The sequence below is a fragment of the Myiozetetes cayanensis genome, unplaced genomic scaffold (genome assembly GCF_022539395.1).
Source record: "Myiozetetes cayanensis isolate MyiCay16 unplaced genomic scaffold, myiCay2020 scf3, whole genome shotgun sequence".
Lineage (NCBI taxonomy): Eukaryota > Metazoa > Chordata > Aves > Passeriformes > Tyrannidae > Myiozetetes > Myiozetetes cayanensis.
Window position 1 is genome coordinate 49,443,390 of NW_026087521.1, and position 17,960 is coordinate 49,461,349.

Genomic DNA, 17,960 nt, shown 5'->3' on the forward strand with positions numbered 1-17,960 from the left:
CTTGACTTTCTGTGTCAGTACAGATACAGAGAAATGCTAGGTGTAGGAGGGGACAGCAGGTTGGGCAAGAACAAACTGATGTCTTGAAATGATTTGGAAGTGAGTGGCCTGGTCGAGATCATGGCTTCAGATAGAAAGTTTTTCCGGAATGATATTACTAAGTATCCAAAGTAGCAAATTCAAAAAAAGGTGCTGTTTTAAAGTTTGTCTAAGGTGGTTCTCAAATGTATGTGTTTATTACTGATGGCAAGTACATCCATCTAGTTGTCTAGACATATGAAAGGGTAGGGGTTTTTCTTTAGTATGAGGATTATTACACAGTTTAGAAACACTAGGGACTGGATGCTCCTTCCCTCTGCTGGCCTAATTTGCCAGCTGGAGTAGCCTGAAGCAGTCATTTCCCTTCAGTTAAAAGGACTAGAGTAGCTACAGTTTCGTTTGAGAATTCTAACAGTGCTCGGGGTGTGACTTCAATGGTGTAGATCTACTTAAGCTGTCTTCAGACTTGCTGAACTGTTGGTAAGAGGAGACACAGCAGTGTAGGACTTGTCCTAAAGCTCAAGGACTTGGCCAGCCCCGCTCAAGGCACAGAGAGGGTCCTGAGGCGCACAGCCCATTCAGGGCTCTGCGAGCTGCAGCTGCACTGTTTGTCACCACCTGAGCTACCAGTGGTAAAAATAGGTTGTGTATGTGTTCCTGAGGCCTGGCTGCACAACTGACTGTAGCATAAATACATTTAGGTCTTATCTCAACCAGCTGATTGTTGTCTTGTGTCATAAGCTTTCCTTTTGTTTGAGAAAATACTAAAGGTTAATGTTAAAAACTGGTTGCAGTCTTCACTTACTATTGATTCCCCCTCTCCCCCATTTCTAGCTTCTTGCATGTTTTCTTTTGTGCTTAGGAGACCAAACTCTGCTGTATGTCTCTTTCCCATGGCTACTCATTTCACAAAATGGTTTTGTTGTTACTTTGCACTAGACTGCTGTTAATTGTAGCTTTTCTTGTGCCTCCAACCCCTTTATTCTTACTGAGAACTCATGCTTGCTGAGTTTCAGAAAGTTACTGATGATTAAAGGCGACTGACCAGCTTCATAAAAGCCATACTGCTAGGGGAGGGGAAGGAGGAGGAGGGTGTCCTGGCATGAATCTCTGAAATGGGGACTTTCTCTAAAGGATACTGCTGCTCAATGTGAAACTTAAAAGGAAAATAAAAAAGGTGGGTGGGCATGGGAGGAAAAGGCAAGTTCATGTACTTGAGTTCAGATTTGAGAGCTGTGAACTTTTCAGACTTTGTGCTTGTGCTGTCAAAAATTGACTGCATAGCCTTTGACAAGCCATTTAGTTATTCTGTAAAGTAGGCTTTAAGACCACTTATTTTGTGACCATTTGTAGGGTGCTTTGAAAATTGAAAGTACAGTATATGTTTAAGTTGTCAGTTGTTCTTGGTTAAATTGGAATATTAGGGAGCTGATATGAGGTTTCATGGTTTAGTTGCATAGATGTAATGGGGAGAAGCTAGATTTAAAGTTTGTTCATGTATCACTTAGAGTCAGGTCCAAAAAAATTTAAAAAATGTTTTGTTACATATTCTTTTGCTGTTGGCTTTCTCTTTTCTTGTAGAAAGTTAAAATTATGAAGATACTAACAGCAATGTACTGGTACCATATGTAAATTCATTATAGTGTTAAGTGTTTTCTGGGGGACTAACTCTTCATGTTAAATTGAATCACTAAAATTTCAAGGGTGGCACAATTCATAACCGGTGCTTTCCAGAAAAACGACATTATTTTATTTTTTAATGTTCATTTTAGGAAATCATTTAGATTAGAAAATTCCAATACTCACGTTATAGGTACATAAAACTCTTTTACAAGATTTTAATGCAGTCTTAACTCCTATACTTTAATTATTCCTGCTTTGAAGTGTCACATGTTGTCATTGGGGAACATAAGGATTCTTTAGCGATGCCACATGATCCTGTTCTTCTAAGCAGAAACTTTCCCCTTTCCTGGGGAACAGGAGGTATAAATAGTTACCAATATATTCAGTTTCCTGGACAAATAGCTTCAAGGATAATGGCAGAACAAGAGTTGTCTGTTCTGAAGCTGTCTAACGAAGAAGACTTTAGTGCTGACTTCCACTTCTGCTTTTGGGCTAGAGCCTCCAGAAAATGAAGGAATAAGGAGTGCAAAGAGGGTGCGTTTATGTAGAGTAAAAGAAAAACAAAACAAAAATGCCTGTATCCTTCTATTTCTGCCTCAAGTGAAAAAAAATTGAAATTTCTCTTTGATCTTTCGCAGTGGTTTATTTCCAGCAATCTGTGGCTCATCCCAGTCCTTTTTTCTTAGTATAGATTGATCTAGATTTTTAAAACTGAAGGTGTGGCTTGCAAATGGATAATGTTATTGCCTTTACCATGATTCAGTAGCGTTCTTAGCCCAGAAGATCTTCATTATTCCTCTTTTCCTTCAGATCTGGGGAGAACCACATCTAATCCTTAGCTGGAGGAAGTTCTTTCCCTAGGAGAACCACATTAAGTCTGTTCTTTAAGGAAACTACTGACACTACCTCAGCTGCTTTGTAATATCCAGCTGGAATGCCATCCGGTCTTGGACTGCTGCTATTTATATTTTCTGCCTTTTCTAAAGTGCTGCTAGCTCATACAGTGTTTTCCTGTGTTGTGTCTCTGGCAAGCCTACAGATCCTACATGTTCTTGAATAAATTCAGTTTACAATTCATGAAAGGTGCCTATTATTGCAATGGGCAGTTTAAGTAGCACATATATCATTATGGTTTTTAGGGTTTTTTTCCTGGTGATTATTGAATAGTGAAGGAACATACTCTTGTCTAAACCCATTCAGATTTTTGGCCAGCAGACATAGAGCACCTCTATATCTGAGGACATTTCATCAATGTGTTTTAATAGTTTGTCTAGTTTTCCTCTACTGTAATTGATTATTTATTGATATGGTTAATGAGCTTGTTTGTTGTTTTTCTTAAAACACTGATATGTTATGTGGTAGTTTTTCACTAAAAAGGGGTGTCCTGACTCGCAGGTGTTTCTCCTTCCACAACTGTTGTCTTTACCTCTTCTCTTGGATTCATTCACCTGCTGTTGTTGCTTATTTTTGGCTACCTTTCCTCAGTGGTAGCAACAGCCATCAGTGACCTCAGGAATACTGGTGTACACTTTGTTACTCCTTATAATACCTCTGCTGCCAACTGCTGCTGCAGTGGCTTTCTGGAGGCGCTGTTGTCTTCTTGGTCTTTCTCCAGTGGTATTGAACAGTATATCTGTTTGCTACCCTTTTTTTAGAGAGACAAGTTGTTTATTTTCCAGTAAGATGAGCTAAACTGTCATTTTCACATACCTACTTCTTTCACATTCATCTGCCAACCTTCTCTTTTCTTATGCCTCAAACAGAAGTTACTCGTTATTATTTTATCAGCCTTTATCCTGCTGCTTTTTCGTCTTTCAGTTTCAAGAACTTAAGATCCTCTTCCAATCAATGCACCCCGGTTAATTTTATAATTTCCTAAGTGAAGTGCTTCACTTTCAAAACCCTGCACATTTACGTTTGTTTTTCTTCACGCATTTCTTCAAAGCCCTTCTTGTCTGTGATTTGTGCTGAATAATTGGATATGCTTAGCCTGCTGCTGTGATGGACTCTGCCCAATGCTGCTGGCTCAGTCTCACCGTTCCTGTTTCATCCCTTTGCATCCACCAACGCTTTGTTCTGTGTTACCAAAGTGTCTTGCACAGTGGGGCTCTGTTTATGTGAGGGCTTGCACAGATTATTACAGGTAATGACAAATGATGTATTTCTGTCCAGCGTTACAAGTCTCTGAGTCATTGGCAAGGGTGGATTTGTGCTGTACCCTTTTTCCTGTCAGGTAATATCTTGTCAAAATATTTTCCATTTACAGTTTGCTTTGATCAAAAGCATTTCCTTATTTTTAAGCCTTGATAAAGATTCCATTTCTGTTGAACCCACTGTTCCTAATAACACAGTGATTATTGTATCCTTAATAAGCCAGGCCTTTTTTTTTCTCTTTGAGCCTTTTAGTAAGGCATCATCTCTTTTTTCTTTGATTAGAGAAAAACTGGTTCTGTCACGTAGTTTTGCCTCTTGAACACAAATTCCTTGAGTTTATTGCGTTTTCTTGTTTACATCAGACTTTTTCTGGTTTTGTGGCATTCCAGACATTGATATTCAAAACTATTGCTTTACAGCAGAGAGCTTCTGGTAATTACTTAATTTATCCAAAACCTCTTCCCTTATGGTGAGGATGTTGCTTTATTTTAAAGTAACTGCATGCCGTTGGTTTATACTGTACTTGGTAGGCCTTGCACTAAGTAGCAATTCACCGTATCTTTGGGTACTTCCCGTAGTCACTATCCAAGATGGCCAGGAAAGAAACGTAGTGCTGCCAGAAAATCCAACTGGAGTAAATGCTCTCTCTTGCTCACTGTGCTGTTCCCACAACTCTGAGAGTCCTTATCACATAATCATTACTTGAAAATTTGAATTTCTTTTTCCTCTTTTAAGTCTGCTTTTCTATCTTTCAGACCTTTTTGTAACTAAATTGCACTTATTGTTGCATGTTTAATTCCTCAAATGAATAGTCAAGATAACATAAACTGTATAATTTTTTCTGCTAGACATGCACACTTTAACAAATTCAAATCCTTATGCTTAAAAGTGCTTTTCTGAAATGTTTCTCTCGTTCAGGGTAGCTGTTTGTCATCAAAGGAAATAAGATTTACGAATTTCTTGGCTTCTTGGACTTGGTATTCAATGTATTATTTTAATATTCCTTCTAAAATATGAAATGGCTGTACAGGTGTGTACTTAGCCTGCTTAATTGAAATTAAACATGCTTTTCCAGCACCATTTAAAACTACTGGTTTTGTTAATTTTATGAAATCTGTTTTAGTTAACCATCAGTTTACTCTGGAAGGATCCAACATCAATTCTGGTTCAGTTACGCTCGGTCTTTATTTGTTTTTTTTCTCCTTCCATTGTTTGAAAGGCGGGGAGGGTTCATCCCCCTTCAAGTCTTGCTCAGCTTTTCACCAGTCTCATATTTTCATGCACATTTAAGCCTTTGATCACTCCACCAAGTGAACGAAACAGGCTTGTAAGGAGTACTGAACATGAATTTATCACTTAGATTGAATTTCAGCCCTTTTATATAGCGTTACAATTTAGCTCAACCTTCGTGTTACGGAGGTAAGACTGAAGAGTCTTAAAATCTTGTAACCGAACAGTAATTTTTGTGTGCCTACATTCTTTTTAATAATCACAGAGCTTTTCTGTTGTTCACTGTGGGATTTCACAATCAAATCTGGTGGTCTTTGGAAGAACTGCCATTCCAGACAGGTACCAAAGTACATTTTGTTGTGGTGTCCTGCCTCCAGCAATGACCACCTCTTCACCACTACATATATTTGGAGATTTGTAGTAAACCAGGCATGTGCAGAATGATAATTGCGTATTTTCTGCCTCCTTTTGGCAATCACAGCTTTAAAGTATTTAGTATCCCTGTGTTTACAGGCAGAGGTATCCCTATCCTTGATGAACTTGTTTTTGAACCTGCTTATCTTTTTGCCAGTGCAGCATTCTTGGGCACTGACTATTATAGTTCAATTACTAGTTGAGTGAAAAAAGCAGATTTATTTTACATTTAAACCTACTCTTCCTTCTTGGAAATGGCTAAGAATCATTCCCTTGTGCACATCATATTTGATTTTGTAGGTCTCAATTGCCTTTCAGTTAACTCTTTTCCAAAATACCTAATTTTTTTTCATATGGAAGCTCTTTATGTTCCTAGTTATCTCTGTGGTCTGTCTGTTAATTTTTTTCTAATCAGTTGTATTCTTTTATTAATAGAACAATCAGAGCCATGCACAATATTAAGATGTCAGGATACTACAAGAATAACAGGTAGACATAATGAAGATTTTGGTTTCATTATGTATTTCTTTTTTTTAATAACTGCTTATGTTCTGGCTGTCTTTTTGTTTTGTTTTGTTTTGTGGTTGCAGGGATCGCATGATGTTTCTGTCCAGGATGACTACTAATACCTTCCTATGAATAGTCAAAGCTAATTTATAGTCTGTCATCATGTGTATGTATAGGTGAAAATATTTTCACCACATGTATCACTTTGCACTTAATAACATTAATTTTCATCTCCATTTTATCATACAGTTATCCACAATTGTGAGATGGTTTTGCAGCTTTTTACTATTAGTTTGAGATCTGACTACCCTGGATAATTTTGCAACCTTCACAAGTTTTCACACCTTATTGTTCACCCTTCCTTTCAAGAGTCTCTGTAAGTGCAGTTGAATAGATTAAGTGTCTGCGTAGGACCTTACAGTTATTGCTGGCAAACCATTCCTTGTTAAAACTAAACATTTCTGTTCCTGTTACTTTCTATTTTTCCTTCTAGTTGAGGGAAATAAAATGCTCTGTTCTTAATTTCAAGTGCCTCTGTGGTAGTTTAATCAGTTTTGTATGTATTGAATAGGATTTTCCATTTTTAAGACATTTTCCAGCTCTTAAATTTCTTGTTGTGGTTTTTTTTTTTTTCGATGCCATCCATTTTGAGCTGCAGCTTCCCTTTGTGCTTGAGCAGACTGTGCAGCACTGCAGTTCTGACTTTTTACTGTGTTTCCCAATGCAGCTTTATTAGTATGGCATCTTCCAGATCATTGATTTGTCTGTTTGCTGAAATCTTGGAATCTAAATTTGTCCTTCATTTCTTGACTTGAAGATAGCTGCCCAATTTGACTTCTGGACTAGTTTTCTTTATTATGTACTTCATTGCTTGCTTCAGGAACATATTGTCATTGAGAAGAGATACTTTTTTATAATGCAAATTTAAAGGTTTTTATCTTTTTAATTGTGGAGTTCGTTTTACTGATATTCTCCACCTGTTTTTTTGATAACTTAAAATTGTTTGTCAGGAAATGGAAACTAGTCATTCTGTATCCTTCAGTACTAGTTGTTATCTCTAGCCCCACTCACGTAAGCAAATTTTTTCATTAACCAGAAAATGCACATCAGCGTGAAAGTGCTCTTTTCCTTTCCTGTTTCCTAAAAATATCTGCCCCCCCTCCTTTATTCATCTCAGTCCCTTTTTGCAGTAGTCTTCCAAAATCACTGAGTCCTTTTTCCCGTAGCAAGCACTACAAATATTTTTTTAGCTTTTCTTGTAGCATGTTGGAGTAAGTTGTCTCTCTGCATCTCGCTTTCCAGGAAAGAGAATGCGGCTGCCTGCTGCTTCTGTTGCCCTTTCGCCTGGATATTAAATCCGAGCCTCTGCCGAGCCTGCCAACTGTTTAATCAGAAATAGTCAGAAGGCCCTCCTTCCTAATATTGCAGCTGACTCTGAAATCCTCATTATCTTACATCTGCATTTGTGCAGTGCAATTATACAGAAGCAATTATTTTCCTAAAAGCTTACCATTTAAAGAGACGAAGGAGAGAGTATGAAAAAGGCATATAACATGTAAAGCAAAGACTTGTACCTGCATTAATTAATGCCGCATATATTTTACTTTTTGCTTGCCTTTCTTTGTTAGTAACCTTCAGTTGTTGCTTTCATTTTATTCCACTTACGCACTGTTGACACTGGTATGCAAGAAGGGGAAAAAAAAAGGAGATGCCTAGAAAACAAAGCAAAGGAAAAGGAAAACAAAGGAAAGGAAAAAGGAAACAAAGAGCAAAGGAAAAACTGGTCATTGGAAGAGAGGAGGTGAGAGTGAGGTCTGAGTGCAGGGCGCAGGTGAGCAAAGTAAAAGAAGAAACCCATTAGCAAAAAAAGGCTCTTCGGATTATAGACAGCAGAAAATATGATACAGTTGCATTTGTCGTGAATATCCTTGCTTAAACTGGCTTGCTAATTGTTCAGCAAGAAAGATAGTGGAGGAGTTGTCTGAAGACACCTTACATTAGTGTTAGGCAGAAGCAATTAATTTCTGCTTCTAAGCAGCTGTTCCTGTGGCTGCCCAGAAAATGTTGGAAGGGCTTGTCTGGCGGCTGCCATCCTCCCACCAGTAGGATACCAGTACTCCAGTATTATCTCTGTCAGTGCAGAGCCAAAACAAGGAGGTGAGTGTTTTACTTGAGCAGCTTGGGGCAATTTTGGGGCACAAGCCTAAGACTTGTACTTGGCTGGGAGGAAGAAGATAGGAAGGTAGCTTAGGGCATGTTTGTTTTAACACCTATGTGAAGTTGGGTACAAATCCGAGGGAAGCAAAAAAATGTACTCAAAAAACATACTCCTGTTTATTTACGTACAGCAGTGTGATATCAGGATTCTGAGTCTACTCTTTTTAGTAGTGGAAGAATACAATTTGCAAGAGGGGAAAAGCCAACCTTAAAGCAAAAGAAATACAGCTGGTAGATGGTGGAGCATTTTAAATGAGTTAGAGCCACTCTGCTGCTGCTGTGGTAGCTGTCCCCCAACTCTTCACACTTCCACTTTGGGTGTTACTTCATTTTGGTAGACAGAGAATGATGAGCTGTAGCAAGGAAGAAATGGGCTGCTAATAGCGTGGAGAGGTAGAGACAATGTATCTGGCTCTAATACTATTGATAATTTAGTTCAAGGGATGGAGTGTCTTTTCTAAATGGCACTTTTCAGTCTCTCCAGCCTATTCTAAGTGAGATATATGTGCCTTGTGGCCAGAGATGAATTGTGGAGATAGGACCTCTGAATCAATCTTCACTGTGTGGTCTCTTATTTCCTTCCTTTTTTTTTTTTTCTTTTTTAATTTAAGCCAGGAGTTGATTAGATGCCTGGCAATGATTACTATCCATTGGCACCTCCCGTTGGGAGCACACTCCAAGTACCAGCCTTCAGCTCTTTCAAGCAGGGGAGGTTAAGCAGGCTGCTTACTGAGCAAAAGGAATTTCTCTTCCCTTGAGAGCTTGAGTGCTGTTTCCCTGGCTAAGAATGCTATAATTCCTTTACAAGTGACAAGCAGGCTGCTACCATCTGCTGGCGAATGGCTGTTGGATGGTGGAGTTTGGGTGAAAATATGCTCATGGACCAAAGAGAATGATTAGTGGTCATTATGCCCAGTTCACACATTTCCTGTATGAAGTTCTGTGGTTTTATTTTGGTTTTAGAATGTTTACTAGTTGTAGTGTACATAAATTCGTAAGATAAGGGTTCTAACCAAAGCCACAGAAAGTACCAGTAGGAACCGTGCATCCTTTTACCTTTTAAAGCACAGCAGCAATGTCTTGTAAAAGAAGATTGAGACCATCCAGAATTTTTTAAGCACTTTATCCTGTCTTTATGGAAACACTTGGGTGTATTTGGAAACCGTGTGGCATTACATGATGATGGCGTCTTTCAAAGATTAGGTGATAGACTCATAAGATGTTTTAGAACCATACAGCTTTGTAGTGTGTCTGCTTTGTGCAGTCGCTCTGTGGTGTGTCAAGAAGGAACAACTCAAAAGAAAAGAGTAGTTATTGTGTATGTGGTTCCCTCAGCTTCCCCGGAAAGCAGCAGATGGTCGAGGGTCCCGGGAGGTAGAAGAAATGGGGCCATTAGACTGTCAGTGGCTTGTGAAAAGCAGAAGCATCTGCCAGAATGGAGACTTGTTCAGCAGCAGGGGAGCCAGCAGCAGCAGATGATCTCTGCCTTGAGCCGCCAGTGGCATAGTAGTCCTCTGGGGAATTGCTGTTGTGGGCGTGTAGCTGCAGGTAACCTTGGTAAAAATCTCAATTGGTCTGCCAGACTGAAAAAAGGGGAAATGAAGGCTTGATGCTTGTGCTCTGGCATCTTACCTACCCACTTTCACTGTCTAATCACTCCTAACTACAACCAATTTGAAAGCATTCTGTACGCATTCTCTGTTGAAAATTCGGCAAAAAGCCTGTTGTGTTTTTGCTGCAAGTTGCAGAATAACAACACGAACTGTGCTAGACACAGCAAAGAATCAGTTCAAAGAATAAAATGACTCTTGGAAAAGTAAAAAAAATTTTGCTAGGGGTCTTATTTTCAGTTATATCACACGACGCACTCTTAAGACATGCCTTTTTAGTGTTAAGAAATATTTTATACAGCTGCAGTTTAATCTCTGCTGCTGTAGTTCCTATACTCTTGTTGACTGCTCTGTACAGGACACAGTGTTCTGGGGAAGAATGACCTTCTGTTGCAACAGTGTGATGGTACTTAAAAGATGAGATAAAGTGGGGAGGACAGAATGCCTCTGAGGAACAAAGCTAGAAATTCATATCTGCAGTCAAAAAGAATAGTCAGTTTGGGTTCTGTCCTGTTAGGATGATTTATCTCATTCAGCCACATCTAAAAGCGAGAATAAAGCGTACAGGTAAAGAGCTCTGGTTCTGAACTCCTCAAGCTGCACTTCATGAGTACTTGGCATAGGTGGATCTGGGACTATTGCCAGTACATAATACCCTTCTAGAGTTGACTTCGTAGCCAGGAAAAAACATCCTCTATAGATGAAACTTGGTTTTACTCCCATGGGAGAGTGAATTACGTTGCAGTTTGGCCGGCAGTCCATATATCTTTGTGTGCATTTCAGTATTGGTTTAGACTTTTTTTTTTTTAATCTTTGGAAACTAACATTCGTGTTCTGACAGGCAAAAATAAGCTGCTTGCATGTCTCTTTCTAGGCCTTTGGGACACTTTGCTTACATCATAAATACTGCAGTAGTTTGTCATGAGACGCATTCAGTGCTTAAAAGATAGACACAGTTTAGTGGGGAGTGCTGAAGATCAGGCTCAGGATGCTTTGGCATACCCAAAAAGAGAAGGCGTTATTCAAGACTGCAGTTGTAGATGTCACGAGAACTGACGTCTCACAAGCTTTTCTGTTAGTTGCATCTGCTTTGATTTGAAGAGGGCCACCTGGTTTATGGCTGGAGCTAGTTTTGCTTTCATCTTCATTCAGTCATTTAAATACAAACTATAGTCATCTCTGCGTAGCACAGAATACTAGGAAGAGCCATAACTGTCAGATATTCTCAGTGGTTTTGGAAATACTGTAATCAACCCCCTGTTTGCTATGCAGAGTGAGGAACCGTGCTGTGGCTGTTAGCTTTGGCCACATCTATTCTCCAGATCCCCACTGCAAGATGTATGCTGATCAGGGACATGAATGTGGCCACCTTGGCAAACGAGCCTTCCCGTACGGTGAGAAACCCATGCTTTGTGCAGTGCCAGGTGCACTGCTGGGTCGAGCACATCTGTTTGGTGTGCCCTACAGGTGTAGCTTGCTGATAGCCCTAATAGAGCACGTGTAGTTTGACACCAGCTTTTCCAGTAGGAAAAGTGTTGGTGGATCGTGTCATCAGCTCACTGTGTGCAGTCAGTGACCGAAGGCAGCTTCTCACAGCCTGAGCTCAAGGTGAACTGTACCAGTTATATGAGGCCTTGCGATGTTGCCCGTGTTCATCAGAGTGAACAAAATTCCCGTGTTTCTTAAATATGATTCAAAAGTTATTGTAGATTGTCTTTTCTTTTTCTGCCAGTAATTTATTTGCATTTTAATTTTTAAATAGTAACAGGCTCTTAGCATTTGGTGAATTCTGCCAGATGTGGCTGTATCTTTTTAGAAAGGAAAAATGTCAACCTGTCAGAAAACAGTTTTCATCAGAATCTTAGATTAGTTAACAAAAATCAGTTACTCTGTACATTCAAGAAATAAAATTGCTGTCTGGATGAGATGCACTCTAGGCTTACTTCCATAGGTCATTCCTTAAGTCATTCAGGATGAAGTAAATGGGTGAGAGGCTTTCATTCTGCTGCATTTCCATCTGTCTGATATTATGGTTAAATACATCATTGACTAGTTGAGCTAATGGGATTTAACTAATGAAAATTGAATGTGGTCATCAGATGAGTCTGAGCTACTTTGACAATAATTGTATGAGCATCCTTGTAGCACTTCAAGTGCTTCCTTTGGAGATGTGCCATTTCTGTGATGATGAAGTGTTTTCCCATCATGGCATCTTCTCCTGCTCCAGATAAACCTTTTCTGATCACCTGTGAAAGAATGTTCAACTTGGCCTTGATCTTCTTCAACTGCTACTGATAATGAAAATGATGTAACCGAATTACTTTTACACTAATGGTGTCTTATAAATCATTATTTGTCATGCCAGTTCTCATTTTAAAGCTGCTGTAGATCCAAAAAAGCTCTTTTTCCTCCAATTTTAACACTGATGTCATTGTCAGGTACTGAAACATGGGCCAGTAGAACAGCTTTGAGAAGTGTTTCAAGTTCTTTCTGAATGGCTGAGCGTTTGGTATCTCCTACATGGTTAGCACAACTGAAAAGTTTGTAGTTTGAAAGAGGTTATATTGTTACCTATTTGGAAAGGCCTTTATTTGTATGGTGTGGAAAGATAGAGTCTAACATTGTGATTAGTTAAAAAACTTTTGCTGGAATGTGGTTTATTCCCAGGAAAATACAGGTAATTCAGAAAGATGACTGCAATCTTCATTGCCATTTCTTGGTTTCCCTTTCAGAAATGTTCCCATTGCCAGGAACCAGGAGCCACCTTAGGCTGCTACAACAAAGGCTGCTCCTTCCGATACCATTACCCTTGTGCCATCGATGCAGGTAGGAACAAATGACACGTTAACTGTATTTCATGTTTGCTCAAATCACGCTGAATAATCCGAGGTACTTTACAAATTTATTCCCTCTTCTGTTTTTCACCCTACTGTGAAGATAAAGTAATATAAATGGTGAGAAACAGCATCAGATAAACAGCGTACGGGAATGCACTGGGACAAGAAGGAACTTGTAACGAAAAAGAATCTCGCTGAAAGTGCAGAAAAGGCCTGGTTTGGGGGAGTGCAGTGACTGAAATTTGACTGCCGTGTGAGAACTGATCGCTGTTTTCTTGCAAAAAATAGAAACCCTTTGTTAAAAGGTGCATGTTACCAGAAAGTTCTCCTTCCTAAGAAGCAGTTTAGCCAGTCTCTTGAGTAGGTCCAATTTTCATCATTAGACAAGCTAATAGCATCCAGACCATTATCTGCAGCTATGAGCCTGGGCTTGTGAATTGGTGGTTGGGAGTTTTTCATGGAGATAAACTTTATTCTTGGGTAAAAGAAAATCCCAGCTCAGAATAAATAACACCCCAGAATTCCAGTCCCCTCTAACTCACTTCTCCTGTCATACAAAACTTACTCTGATAACAAGCAGGTAACGTTCAAGATTACAGCTCTTGACTGGCAACTAATTGCAAGCTTCCTGTTTGTTATTCCAATTCCAGAGCAGCCCACTTGCTTACCACCCATTTTATGCTGTTTTCAAATGTTAAGCATATTTGAAGTAGGTATGCTCATTTCTGGATGACTGTGTTGCATCTCTCACCATGAAATCCCATCCTTTTGGAGATCTGCATTTTATAGTAACAGAAATGCTTTATGAAATTAGTATTATGGTGGAATACTACTAGTACCACAGTATAGATGGAGAATCCTTGACTTTACATGAAATAAGATGTAAAGGAACAATAATTCAGGTTGCAAAAACCACACACTCAAAAGAATGCCAGCAATAAGGGTGTCCATGTAAGTGTAATTTTGGGTTCTAAGATAGTAATCACTGTTTCCATAAGGCCCTGCCTCACCCTGTAGGATGAAGGGAACTCATTCATAAGCATGGTTGTCCTTGCTGATGCTGTATCATGCTTCCTGCATATGATTCCTTCTCAGTTCTGAAAGTAGAACTGGGAAATTTTCTCTGTCTCTCTTGTGCCTAAGAGTTTCATGAACACTAACAAACTTTTGCATGTACCGTGTGTTGCAGACACACGATCGTCAGTCAGATTTGCATTCATAAATTGTGTTTAGTATGTATTTGTTTCTGGCTTGTGAGCTACCCTTTCCAATACCATGAAAAAGCCAAAATAAATTATAGTGAACCTTCCCAGTAGTTTGGGGTGCTTAATTTGAATTCTTGTTTTACTAGGTACAGCGTGTAGCATTTTCTGCATTCTAAATATGGGTATCAAAATTAAGATACTGTCTTTTTCTTCAGCTATACCTTCCTCATTAAGTCTGCTCCACTTAAGGAAGTGTGGTAGGATCCTCCAGATGACAAACACACTGTACAATCATGACTGATTTCCAAGAACAGTTCTGTGTTGGCATGGAAGAGGCAGTGTTGTGTACAAAACCTAGTATATAATCATACTATTTAGTCCATATTAGATGTAATATAATTTGTCTACTACATAACATGTAGAAGTGGGCTAGATTAAATTTGGATTTTTTTCACTTTTGTCTTGACTTTGCAACCTTTGAGGATTTTTTAGAGTAGCTTTTTGTGTTCAAGTTCCAAGGCTATGCTTACTTCATTTTCTTTCCATTTTGTTATGAGACATCACGTTGTCATGTGGCCATCTGTCAGAGAGCACAATTGCAAGCTAATTTCCCTCCTTTGAGTAATACAGCAGTAATAAATTGCAAGAGCTGCATGGAGATGGGATACATGGAATGTGAGTTTCACAAACATATTTGAAAAATAGCTGAGGAGCTGGTAAAACTGGTGAGTCCCTGGTTTCACCCCAGGAAGAGTATGATTTAGTGAGAACAAAGACTTCTTTGTTTTTGGTTTGTTTTTTTTTTAATACGTTCTCCTTTTTGTTTCTTCAGTCTGTATGTCTGATATGTTCTCCACTCTGGTTCTTCATACAAGCCACAGGCCTTTTATCTAGTTGATCTCAGGCTCCTCTTCAGAAATTTCTTATTCCAATGTCTTTGTAAGACCCAATTCCTCCTACTCCATTCTGACTTTTCCTTTGTCTGGTCTTCTAGCTTGGCTTCTTACTCTCTGCTCTTACATCACCTCCTCTCCTCCTTTCTTGCTCCTAGCTGTTTTTCCTCTCTGAGCTTTCGTACTCCTGTTTGGTTCTCCTAACTTAGCTCCTTGTTACACCAAACCCTGCTATGCCTGTTTTGTTCTTGTATATTGTCCTTTATCTTCTCTATTTCATCTTTCTATGCCTTATCCCAATAGTTCTTAGTCTCCATTCTTCTGGCTGAATCAGTCCTGATTCGGTCTTAGCCTCCTGCTGGCTCTCATCCATAATTCCTCGCTCCTTACTTCTAGTAACATGGGTCTCCTTACCCTACTAGCCTTCATTCTTTCTGCAGTTTGATTGCCTTTCTCAGTAATGTTTTCACTTCTGCCTTCTCGACTAGTGCTCCCCATTGTGCAGTTTTGAAATGGTTTTTCCCCTGACAGCTTCACTGCTTTTGGGTCTGGTGCCAAAGTCTGAGGGTAGAGGCTCACTTACAGGGAAGACCTGCTCACCTCCAAACAGAAGTATACTTGGTGGAATTTTTGAAGGACCTAGCTAAAATCTAAGAAGCCTCTCCTAAAGATGTGCACATGAAAATCCCTCTTTCTCCTTTCAAGGAGTTTATATTTGCTGATTTTTGTGGTAGTTGGCAAGGGCATGCTTTAGCTAAAATTCTGGTCCTACTGAAAATCAGGATGTGGTAGAGCTTTTCAGAGAAAAATTCCTGGGATGTTTAGCATGGGCAGTATAACTTTTTTCCAAGAAAGAGTTTTAAGGAAATCATTGGGCTGCTTTAACTGAAGTTTTCAACCAAAACAAATAAAAGAGTCCCAGCTTGAAGTAGATTCTCAGCATTCAAAATTTCAGCCTGATGGTGTGACAGTAAAAGACCTTGTTTGCAGTTGGTTTTATCTGTGGGTGTAATCAAGCCATCTTAATCTATAGACACTCTTCCAATAAATCTGTGTAAAAGCTATATGGAGTAAGACTTGATTTTCATTTATGACCAAGCAGAAAATGTAGGCTTCCTTGAGAAACAAATCAGCATTATTTTCTTTCCTCAGCCTGCTCTCTGACTATAAACCCTTTTTATTGGTTATGCAGTGCTACTGTCTTTCCTGTAGTGAATCAGATACGGGTATTTCTCAAGTTCCTTGAGCTCAGTGGTAGTTTCATTTGAAGTCAACCATCCTGCTTTGAAGGATGGTGCCACCTTACTTTATTTAGGATTTGTCACAGATCTGTTCTGAATCCTCAGAAGTTTGTGTTGACACTTACAAGGGCTTTCAGGCTTTTGGAATATGTATGACTGGTTTTGTATCTTTAAAAAAAAAAAAAAAGGCAGAAAACACTTGCTGGAGTGGTTTTTAGGGTATGTTGAGTCATATACACTTGGTGTTTGAGTTCCTGTAGCATCCCTGGAAGTGACCATGCCCTGGCTGAGATGAAGTTTTCTCGTGGCAGTCTGAGGAAGTTGCAGCGTGAGCTGAAGCGTGTTTCTGCCCTTGCATCTGTGTGGCTTAGAAGTCAGTCCCCTGTCAGTTACTGTGCCTCATTTGAAAGGCAGCAGGTTTTTGGGAAAGGGCTGGAGGATGGAATGTGTCAGAAGGACTCCGGTTTCTTGCAGCACTGAAGGCTGGCCCTGTGGTGTGACCTGGGCTCTGGATTCTTTGCCGATGGTCGTTTTCCAGTCCCACCCTGGTGAGGAGCCAGGCTTTGCACCGCTGTTGCTAACTGACGGCCATGCAAGGCACATGGCTTCATGAATTGCCAGTTTGTACATATGGATGTTTTTATATAGCCTAATTCAGCCTTTCTTTTAATCTCCTTTCATAGAAAATAATCTCTGGCAGTATAGGGTGCAAGAGAGCTGAATATTTCTTATCCATTTGCATAAAAATCAAGATCAGTAGTACCACTTAAGTAATTTTTGTATGGAGATGACTGTGGTTAACGTTGTCTGTATTTGGCTTTTGTCTGTCCAAATTTATGAAGAGCCTCTGATGTCTCAAGATAACTTAGTCCTAGGGATGTCTCCATGGAAACAGGATCTTTGTTTTCTGAAATTTTATATCCTCTCCCTCTGCTTGTTTCTCCCCACCTGGAGTCAGATCCTGATGGTTGCAGCACACTTGTCCCCACAACATGTATCGTAGGCAGTTCCACTTACAAAAGATTTTTGACTATAAATTAGAAAGAGGAAAATAAAATGAATTTTCAGAGAATAGAAATCCTGTGTCTTCACAGGTAACATTAAAGATGAGTAACAGGCAGAACACAGAGGGTGAGACAAAGTATGAAGCTTACAGAAGAATAATTGCTTCTATTAAAAATGTTTTAGGTTTCCCCTGACTACTTTATGGAGAAAAATCTGTGCAAACAAGGACAAGTCTCAGTTCTTTTCCCTTTCTGCCACAATGAGCTGATCATTGCTATGTGTCTGCTGACTTCATGATGAATTGTAATCTGTGATATAAAATACTTGGAACTGTTAACCAGAATCCAGGCCAGCTTTGTAGTGATGAACAATTTCTGCCTTATTGGTATTCAGATGATTTTCTACAGTGTACTGATGAAATTTTTCACAGTTGTCCTTTAATAGAAACAAAAAAAATTGCTATTAATTGGATCTGCTATTAGTATTTGCAACAAAAATGCTGATCTTAGTAAGAAATTGAGCTCCATACACAGATCAGGCATGAGGTACAAGGTTTCTGGCAGTTCTTTCTGATCCTTGTACAATCTTCCTTTCTGATGTACTAGCTAGAGAACTGCATTCATTACCGATGTTGGGTTTCCAAGAAAGAAGAAAACTCCATCCTGTTCTAACATACTGTGTATGTTTTTATGATTGCTCTGTATATTTTTGATGATTGCTGTATTATGCAGTGATAATTCATGCTGTAAACTAAATGTACGATTCCTGCCCTTATAATGAGAAAACATTTTATTTATTTCCTGTGATTTGCTAATGCTGCATTTGAAATCATCTGTGGCAGGATTAAGGGTTTTACTCCCCTTCCCTAAAATCTCCCAAGTAACAGCCCATTGCATGCTGTTTCCCTTTGATTCGGGCTGGAGGCGTCCGTGTTGAAACACGGGCATTTCATAGCAGAGGGATGCTCTGCCAAAGCCTGGGTATC

The 17,960-nt window shown here is 39.3% G+C and overlaps 1 protein-coding gene across 1 annotated transcript in view; it reads left to right on the forward strand.

Annotated features, from left to right (window-relative positions):
* The window catches only part of TCF20 (transcription factor 20), a 128,993-nt gene that overhangs the window by 100,838 nt on the left and 10,195 nt on the right, over window positions 1-17,960 (forward strand). The window contains 1 exon segment of the mRNA XM_050325275.1: window positions 12,527-12,620. Within this exon segment, the coding sequence (XP_050181232.1) occupies window positions 12,527-12,620 (94 nt within the window).